General features: G+C 37.4%; 1 protein-coding gene across 1 annotated transcript; it reads left to right on the forward strand.

Moving 5' to 3' along the window:
- Positions 1-878: 878 nt before the first annotated feature.
- On the forward strand, positions 879-9,896 carry LOC131073802 (DNA replication licensing factor MCM4). The gene is made up of 22 exons (XM_058010314.2): positions 879-1,035; positions 1,199-1,319; positions 4,200-4,299; positions 4,487-4,651; positions 4,774-4,947; positions 5,088-5,142; positions 5,247-5,375; positions 6,030-6,111; positions 6,203-6,335; positions 6,424-6,495; positions 6,600-6,740; positions 6,821-6,934; positions 7,023-7,235; positions 7,346-7,444; positions 7,569-7,729; positions 7,803-7,899; positions 7,995-8,156; positions 8,302-8,382; positions 8,489-8,567; positions 9,050-9,186; positions 9,272-9,322; positions 9,422-9,896. The coding sequence occupies exons 1-22, from the start codon at positions 999-1,001 to the stop codon at positions 9,494-9,496; spliced, it is 2,478 nt and encodes an 825-aa protein (XP_057866297.2). The 5' UTR covers positions 879-998; the 3' UTR covers positions 9,497-9,896.
- Positions 9,897-10,206: the final 310 nt, after the last annotated feature.

Below are 10,206 nucleotides of genomic sequence, written 5' to 3' on the forward strand. Positions count from 1 at the left end.
TGGCTAAAAATTTAGGAGAGTGTTCATTGGCCATTTCTCTTTGATGTTAATTTGAACTTTCATAATTTGAATTATATTTGTTGAAATCCATTAGCTATTGTGCCTGTTTGAACCATGCGTTAGATGTGTATGGTGCCACTTATGTAATCATGTTTTGTGTTATAGAGGCAACTAGATAGTGCACACAGGGTAGCATAAAACATGGTTGTGAATGCTCTAGGTGGTACATACACATAGTTTGGTATGTGCAACAATGTACAAGGCCACAAGATATGTAAGAGTAGTGCTACCCAAGAACATTGCTATGTGTAGATCCATGAATACTACATTGTGCACATTAAATGAAGCTAAAAAAATATATCACATTACTAAAAAGATGTACAAAATTACACTTGAATTTATGCATATATATAATAATATCAACTTACAAACTAAAAATTATAAATTAAAATCATAACTTAATACAATTTTTTTTAACAACATAACAATATTCAAATTCTTTTGAATTTTTCTCAATCGTGTGTATTCTGGATGGGAAAAAAATACACACAATCGAATCCAAAAAAATTTAAAAGAATACAACATGGATCGTGGAAATCTCATAGCATTAATATTCAAATTGTTTCCATGAAATCATTTAAAATTGTATTTTCTTCCTCCAATGATAAAACAAAAACAAACAATTAAATTTCATATACGTAAATAAATTTTAAAAGAAAACATTTTTTTTATTTTTCTCGATATTCCTCTAAGAAGTGTTTGACGGCCATAGATGGCCGTCAAATTTATCAGTTACTCAAATCAGGAAAGATGCCACGGTGGACTGGGCAGGCGTTTTCCCGCCAAAAGATTGGCGGGAAAATGCTTGGGCTTTCTGTCCATGCTAAGAGCAGTGAGAGCAAGCAAACCCTTACCTCTAACAAATCTACGAAGCGCTAGTTTGGGATAACATTAAAACATTCATCTCAACTGCAACTGTCTAAGCCTTTTCACTTGCAATGGACAGCACTTCTTCACCAATTGCGCCGAGAGAAGGTAAGATTTCCAAGTTCAGACGAATGCAATTTTATGTTTGGGAAAACAGTGTAATAGATCATAGTTCTTTCACAGCCTTTAGATTTAGAAAGAAGGCTTGTGAGTAAGAAGTCTGAATTTTAATGGATGAGATGTGAATGAGTTGTGATGGTAATGTTTGCAGGTCATTCGTCTCGGGAGTCCAGTCCTGTGCGTAGACGCAGCAGCAGAAGGAGGTCAGGGAGCGTGTCTTCGGGTTATACAACTCCTCTCGACTTTGGGACCCCTGCTACTGCCAAAGGAACGTATCTTTTATTACTAATTCCCCATTGATTTTATTCTTTTGATTGGTTTATTGAAAAAAAATTGGGTACTGGAGACAGTGCCTGATTCTGTAGGAGAGATGTTTGGTCATAGGAATTTTTTTCTGGAAAAGATCTGTTGTAAAGTCTTGATATGTTTGAATGACACTACCTGATTCGTCGTTGGGGTGAATATGTGTGCTGGATTACAGATGGTTTATTTGTTTTTTAGGTTTTCCCAGCTGTATAATGACCCTTTAGGGCAGTCTTCTGGGTTGGTAGGGCAGTCTGCAGATGTGGAACTATTTGACTTTTACTGTTTGTAAGGCCGGGATTATCCCTAATCTTGTATCAGTAGGCTCTATGATCATCCGTATTCCATCCTGAAGGGTTTAACCCACAGTCGAGGTGAAGCTCAGACGTCATAGTAAGCGTGCCTTAGTTAATCGGTTTTCTAGACTCGTTGGCTTAATAATGTTACGTCTCAGGTTCGAACTCAGTAGTGACAATCTCTGTACAAGTACAGGTCAGTGAAGCGTAGAGGGGTACCGATTTGGAGTTGAGGTTTTATTATGGAAGTCCACAAGAGGGGTTGTTTTCCATTTGCCTCGTAAATGTATCACATTTTGTACTCCTAGTTTTTGGTGGTTTTGAACCCGTCTATTCGGTGTCCAATTTGCATACCATGTGGAAATGGCTTTCTGGGTAAAGAATTTGTGATGTCTTTGAAAAAAACTGTGTAGTAATTTAATCTCCAGGCTGTGATCCAAAATTTTGATGTAAAAATTATCTCCAGAAAATTTACAAGCTTTACAAATTGTTAATGCTCCTAATTATCCTTTTTTTCTTCGAGATGCATCCTTGGGATTTAGATCACACAATTGGAGGCGTACTAGGTCTTCCCATTTGTATGCATTTTCATATGCACTCTTTTTCGGTGCCATTAGCTCTCCTTGGCTACTTGTGTACATCATTACGCCTTCCTTGGTCCAAAGAGTAAACGGGGGTTTTGGATTCCACTGTCATTTGAGCATTTCTCTCTAAAGCCACACGAGTAATTCGTTCAATTAGGCTTCGAGTCGTTTTCTCACGGTTTGCACGGGATTTCCTCTGTATATCAGGAATGTCGAAAAAGCTTGTATTGAGAAAAAATGATTATATTATATATGTTAATGATCTCTTAGGTAAAAGAGGGCTCCTCTTAGGGAGCAGTTGTAGGCGAAAGTACCTACAGAAGTATATAGGAGATCTGTCCAACGAATAGCCCCTTCTTAAGATGGCCTGCCACCAATAGTTTCGTTCAAGGTATACAATCAGAGTTTGCCCCATATTGTCTACATACATCTCCCATGAGCAGTATATATTTCCAATCAGAGTTTGCCCGTATATATTTCCATGGCAAAAATTCAGACTTGAAAATATTAGTTCTGCTTTAACATCTATATCTACTGACCCTGTAGATATAAAATATGAATTGAGCAAGGAATACGTCTGCTGATCAGATATTGTCACAGAAAATAATCTGACTTGAGAATTTCGTTTTGCTTAACTATCTACATTTTCTGAATTCATAGATGAAAAGGATGAACCGGGCATTGTTTTTGGATATTAGTTCGTAACTTTGTTGCAGTTTTCTTTTCTAGATCTTTTCATGAAATCACCCTAAAGATTATGTCTATGAGTTTGGCCAAGGCTTAGAGTTTTTAGATGGGCTTTCCGTGCAGCAGTTTTCAGGCTAGTGTCACATCTAAGCTCAACTAAGATATTGGTGGTATATCTCAAACATAAACAGAATTTAGTTTGTACATATTTATGTAACTGTAATAACCCTTCTGCAATTTTATATCAGATTTACAAAATTCCAATAACCCAACTCAGATTTACAATTTGCAACCAAATGATGAAATTGGGTATGCTGAAAAGTGCAACAATGAGCTTATAAAAACTTAAAACCCTCATAAAAACACAAGAAGATTCTATAGAAATTTCGGCATTATAACAGTATACAAAATATGTTTATAACAATCTACAAATCTGCCATGAAGCATTATAGAGTAGACTCCAGAAATGGAGCTCAAAGCTTCACAGATCCACTATAAAATCCAAAATACTCTCCAAACTCCTCGCACTTCCCCACAATAGAAAGATGCATGAAATAAATGTCTAATGATGGCCAAAAACAACAATATGTTGTTATTACTAGAAATGCAAATCTGAAAATGAACTAAGAAACCACTACACACCAACGATTACAACCCCTGCCAAACACACACATAAAAATCTCTTTGAAGCACAACTGCAAGCCCTGAATGTGATTGCCACTAGAGACCTGTAAACACACTGCCTGCAAGCCTCTATCTCCCTGGTTAATCAGCCTTGGAGATTTTACCTTCTTTGGGTTTACCAGTCTCTGAAGGAAAATAGCTTTCGCCTGTTGAAAATGATCAGATACAATGAATGGAAAAGCAAGCCAAAAACTTGATAAATGAAACCCACATTCAAAAAACGCCTTGGGCGCCAAAACCCATGCCAAGGAAGAGGGAATATTTTCATTAAAGATTTGAAACCTCTTTTCTAAATTTGCACCTCCACTTCTTCCACCCAAATATGGATTGCCAATTAATTCCATTTTTTTAGTAGATTCTAAGAAGACACAAATTTGCTAATTTGAACCCCACTAAAATCCTCACCCTTTTTGGCATTTGATTTTATTTCAAAATTACTAAATATTTGTTGCCTGTTTTCCTATTTTTTGGACAATTGGCCTTACTAAAAATAGAAACTGCTATTTTTAGAAAGAAGCATTTTTTAGAAAAAAGGGACATGACAGTGACGTTAGAGGTTGGTTTTGCACCTGTTTGGAGAGACCTTAACTTGTTTCAGACCTTCATATGTCAATTATCGCAATGATATCAGCAGTTCCTCAACAGGGAGGCGTCAAAGGCAACCTGTTACTCCCAGCAGTGGTGGGGATGCGACAGAGGTAGGTTCCTCTGCTATAATATCCGTACCATGGTGTTGTTGCATTGTAGTTTCTTTTTCTCTTGCTTACTAATGAACTTGTTTATCTGGACAGAAGATTACCTGTGGACTCAATCGTTTCTTTTGAATTTGTATCATATGTTATGTTGAATCACACTGTAATTACCTCTTTTGGCTGCAATAATCAGATGCCTCAGTCTTCCGAGGGTGACCTTGATGGCAACCCCCCTATGCTTGTTTGGGGCACAAATATAAGTGTTCAAGATGTCAATCAAGCAGTTCAGCGCTTTCTGAGGAATTTCAGGGATGATCCTTCGGATCTTGAGGGGAAATACATGCGGCTATTAGAACAGGTTCGAATTTTGCCCTGGTGGCTTCTTATACTTACTATTTAGTCTCGGAAGGTGCAAGCTTTTTGTCTTGAATTATTGCTTTTGTTTTTGTATTCACTGCATTTAGTTGATTTCTCATTCAGACAATGGAAGTCGAAGGTGATTCGTTGAATATTGACGCAATGAACATCTTTGAATATGATGAAGATCTTTATGGGAAGATGGTCAGATATCCTCTTGAAGTTCTTGCCATTTTTGACATTGTATTGATGGATGTTGCTGTTCACCTCAAGCCTCTGTGGGAGAAGCACATACAGGTGATTGGATTGTATTTGTTTCTTTTTTTTAAATGCGTCATCGGTTTGTATGTTTTCATCTCGTGATTTTTTTGTTTCAGATTGTTTATATATGGATATAAACATGCCTCAGACTGACATCTAACTGGCATTGCATTCAGGCAAGAATATTCAACCTTAGAGATACAGTAAACATGAGAGAACTGAATCCATCAGGTAGGCAGTGGCCTTTATTGTATTATGTCTTCAATGCTGTTTAAAACATAGCTTCTGTTGTTCGACAAATCTAATTGGGGGGATTTGTTGCTTTCGAAATCTAGATATTGAGAAGATGGTATCAGTGAAAGGAATGATTATTCGATGCAGCTCAATAATACCAGAAATCAAAGAAGCATTTTTCAGGTGCCTTGTTTGTGGATATGCTCCTGCACCAGTGCCTGTTGATAGAGGTAATTCATTGGATTGCAATTGAACTGCTAATATCACATTCAGTTGTGTCTTAATTGTAGTTCTGGTCTGATTCTCATGTTCTTTTGCATAAACTGTGGCAGAGTGAATCTACAATGCCTTTAAACAGATTCATGCTTATGAAACTGATCTCAGAAGCTTTTAAATTCCAGAAATTGGAAAATATGATCTTACTACTATTTGTAGTAGGAAAAGAACTCCGAATTGGCAAGGCCTTTCTCCGGCCTAACGTTTGAAAGTGCTCGTTCTTTTAGACGATGGGCCACTGTTTGACCCGCTCTCATAACCCTAATTGAACCTAAATAGAGTTCTCTGTGAGGTTCTGCTTGCATTGAGATGTTTGCTTGATGAGAATTATCTATAAGAGAACAATTTTATTTTTTTGAGCAAAACTATGTTGAAGACTTTGACACCAACTTTTACGATCATATTCCAGGAGAATCTTTTTCCGATTTTCTCAAACCTATTTAATGTTTCTTTTGAAAATCTCATATTCTGTTTTATTACTTACATTGTTACTTGCTGTTTAGAAAACAAGCTATGGTATCTGGAAAGGGTTGGTTTTCCAAAATTCCTTGGATATTAGTTTTTGCCGGATTTATATTCTCATCCTATTTTATGCTTTGAATGCCCAGGTCGCATTGATGAACCTACACGTTGTGCAAGGCCAGAATGTGCTGCTATGAATTCTTTGACATTGATGCATAACAGATGCAGGTAGCAACTGGTTGATTATAGTTTATGCCCGATTAAGAAACTGCATTTAAAAATCTTTGAAGACAACTATTTCCCTTTATCATGTGGTCAGGTTTGCCGATAAGCAGATTGTAAGGCTGCAAGAAACACCTGATGCCATTCCAGAGGGGGAAACCCCACACACTGTTAGCTTGCTGATGCACGACAAACTAGTTGATGCAGCCAAACCTGGTGATCGAGTTGAGGTGTGTCTGAGATTGCATGATATGTGATTGCTACACTTGTTTTCATTGCAAAATGTTAGCATTTTGATCTTGACATTTTATTGTGTAGGTTACTGGGATTTTCAGAGCTATGACAGTTAGAGTGGGACCAAACCAAAGGGTTGTGAAATCTCTTTTTAAAGTAAAGCCCTTAAGCCTATCTTAGTCATTTAAGTTGGAAATGTGGACCTTAATGCTGTATTCTATGATTTCTGTTTCTAATTTGAAAATCATATACTGTTGCAGACCTACATTGATTGTCTTCATTTAAAGAAGGCAGACAAGACAAGATTGCGAGCTGAAGATCCAATGGAACGTGATGCCAATAGTGACAGTTTTGCTTCTTTTCAAGAGGGTGATATGTCACCAGCTGATTATGAAGCTAAGGTATCCACTCGTACTTCTACCTTTTGTATGTTACATGAATTTTGAAATTCTGAAATTGACTTTTGGCTACTAATTTCCAGATTGAGAAGTTGAAAGAACTATCACGACTGCCTGATATCTATGAGAGGCTAACCAGGTCATTAGCACCGAGCATTTGGGAGCTAGAAGATGTAAAAAAAGGGCTCTTGTGTCAGGTATTCTTGCTTGCATTTTTGTTCAATTAATTAGTAACTTGTTGCATGTTCTTTGAATCGTCTGTTGAACTTTCTGTTTCTTAAACAGCTTTTCGGGGGAACTGCAGTAAAGCTAGCTTCAGGTGCCACATTTCGTGGTGATATTAACATCCTGCTTGTTGGGGATCCGGGTACGAGTAAGTCTCAACTACTTCAGTATGTGCATAAGTTGGCCCCTCGAGGCATTTATACAAGTGGTCGTGGAAGTTCTGCAGTTGGTTTGACTGCTTATGTATCAAAGGACCCTGAAACTGGTGAAACAGTAAGTCATCCACTCAACTTGTTGATCATCGAGATCTTTGGATAGTCTGCTCCACCACTGTTGCCCACCATTTGTCCCATTTAAACTGCTTTTTTCTTTGAACACAACAGGTTCTGGAAAGTGGAGCATTGGTATTGAGTGATAGGGGTATTTGCTGCATAGACGAGTTTGACAAGATGTCAGATAATGCTCGTAGCATGTTACACGAGGTGCGATTATCCTTTGAATTATTCAAATTATGTGCTTCTAGTGGTTTTATTGTATTGCCTTCATTGCATAATCTATGCTGTTGCTTGACTTGTATATCAATGTCTGGTCTTTCATTTGAAACAGGTTATGGAACAGCAAACAGTATCAATTGCAAAGGCTGGGATCATAGCATCTCTTAATGCAAGGACGTCTGTTTTAGCTTGTGCCAATCCTAGCGGTTCACGCTACAACCCTAGACTTTCAGTTATTGACAATATCCAACTTCCTCCAACATTGCTTTCCAGGTGGAGTATTTTCTTGCTGGAGAATTTTCTTGCTGTCATTCAAGTTTGAAAAACTCACAAAACATTTCTGCAGGTTTGATCTGATCTACCTAGTGCTTGATAAGGCTGATGAACAAACAGACAGGCGCCTTGCAAGGCATCTTGTTGCGTTGCATTATGATGAGCCTGAGGTAAAAGTTCTAACTTGGTTGATAATATGCAGTGCCAGTAATTAATGGGGTCCAGTGACCTGGTATATTTGATGTGAACTACATTGCTATTTTAGGACCAAACGCTGGATGCATTGGACCTCCCGACCCTCACTTCGTATATCACTTATGCAAGACAACATATACATCCTAAAATATCTGATGAGGCTGCAGAGGATCTGATCCGTGGCTATGTTGAAATGCGTAGGAAGGGCAACTTCCCTGGCAGTAGCAAAAAGGTTAGATCAATATATATTCAATCTTTTTAAAGTATGCTTACACGGATGTGAAAAAAGTAGCGGGACCCCATTGAAGAATGCATTTAAATGCAGGGCAATTTCCATGTTCTGTTAATCCATGTTCACCTGAATGATTTGTTGGTAGGTTATCACAGCAACACCCCGTCAAATTGAAAGCTTGATAAGAATTAGTGAAGCACTAGCTCGCATCCGATTCTCTGAGTGGGTAAGAAAGTCCTAAGATATATAGAGCCCATGAGTGGGTTATATTCTTGAATGTTTTAAAGCAGATAGAAAGCAAAGAAGAGATATCTAACATTCCAGTTCTACAGGTCGAAAGATGTGATGTGGCAGAAGCATTCCGGCTACTTGAAGTTGCACTTCAACAATCCGCTACTGATCATTCAACTGGTAAGCATTCGGCTTTTTTTGCAATGGGGATTGCTAGTTCATGTAGTTGATATTGCTATCAGGATTCAATTGTGTAGTTTTTAAGTCAAATTCATTAGCCCATTTTTCACGAGTAGTGGTTTACAGGAACCATCTGTCATGAAAACGGTTCACTTAGCACTCATTACATCTAGGTGATGCTCACAGAGGTGAAACATTGCACCTTCTCCAGATGTCATCTATCCCAGTATTACTTCTACTCAAGTGTGGTTAACTGTCGAGTTTCTCCAAGATTAAGCCCACTTGCTTGCTATCCCTTTTGTAAAACCTTCAGCAAGTTTTATGCCCTACCAATCATTCATTATAGAGCCCTTTTAGCTAATCAATTGATAAATTAATGTAGTTGTTCATCGAACACATTGCAATCACAAAAGTGGTTAGTCGGAGTCCAAGGACAATATTGATTTAAAGTCATTGAATGCATTTGAGTGTCATGGTTACAGGGACCATTGACATGGATCTCATCAATACGGGAGTCTCAGCCAGTGAAAGAATAAGACGAGCCAATCTTGTTTCATCAGTTAGGATTCTTATAATGGAAAAGATGCAGGCAGGGGGACCATCAACCCGTATAACAGAGGTAAACATTCTTTATACTACCCTAAGTAGTGTTGATAAAATTGTTGGTATGGTACCTAACCAAACATAAACGGATGAAATCACAGTTAATGGAGGAAATGCACAAACAGGGATCCAAGGAAGTCAACCTCAATGATGTAAGTAATTCTTTTTTGTGGGTAACTTTCGAGCTATATCCAACTTCATTTTCATAGGGGAATTGTATGCTTAATGAGTTTTTTGCTGTTCTATTTCAGATTCGGAATGCAATTGGAAACCTTGTGAGCGAGGGGTTTGTTACAATCCACGGAGACAATGTTAAGAGAACCTGAAGGGGTTTTAAGGATGGTACATCACCTATATGATAATTAGTAACGGTGTATTTCATAAGACTGATGTCTTAGTGCTGTGACAAACTGTTTTAATATGCTCCGAGCTTCATGCTTTGTAGTACATCGCTGGATGCTTTCTCTTGTAACAAAATGCTGAATTTGGATTAATGCATAGCGTGGGTGTACAACCTGATGACAAAAAATGACATCACTGCGTTCGTTGTGTCAATTTTAGCTTCAGTGTTGCATAGATTTCACATGAGCTAATGATGGATATCTTATAATTCTTGCTCAGATAATTATTTTATTAGAACCATTGGTGTTCTGTTCTATCAAGTTATGGTAAAAGGGATAAGTAATTGCAAATACAACAATACAATGGTATACATTTACAGAGTTAGGAATGTTATTACAAAGTCATTTTTATGAAGAATTACTAAATTAACTTCTAAATTAATTCTTATTTCAAAGTTTTTTAAATCTGATTTTAAAATTCTAAACAAATATTGGATTATTAGTTCCTGCTACGCATGGAACTATACCGGAGGGTGCTACAGTAAACAGCGATTAAACCAGTTTTTAACAGCCAATAGAATCCTTTCATTTCCTTGTGGTATTTTATACTCTAATCTTTCATAAGAGAAACCGATCAAATTTTAATTATTGACTGTTAAAAATTAATTTTGTAAGTTTATGATTGGAAGATGTAG

This window comes from Cryptomeria japonica, chromosome 1 (genome assembly GCF_030272615.1).
Source record: "Cryptomeria japonica chromosome 1, Sugi_1.0, whole genome shotgun sequence".
NCBI classification, from domain to species: domain Eukaryota; kingdom Viridiplantae; phylum Streptophyta; class Pinopsida; order Cupressales; family Cupressaceae; genus Cryptomeria; species Cryptomeria japonica.

Coding starts and splice junctions, on each gene's coding strand:
- LOC131073802 (XM_058010314.2), top strand. CDS start 999: ATGGACAGCACTTCTTCACCAATTGCGCCGAGAGAAG. Junction 4,948..5,087: donor TGTGGGAGAAGCACATACAG/GTGATTGGATTG, acceptor CATTGCATTCAG/GCAAGAATATTCAACCTTAG. Junction 6,741..6,820: donor CAGCTGATTATGAAGCTAAG/GTATCCACTCGT, acceptor ACTAATTTCCAG/ATTGAGAAGTTGAAAGAACT.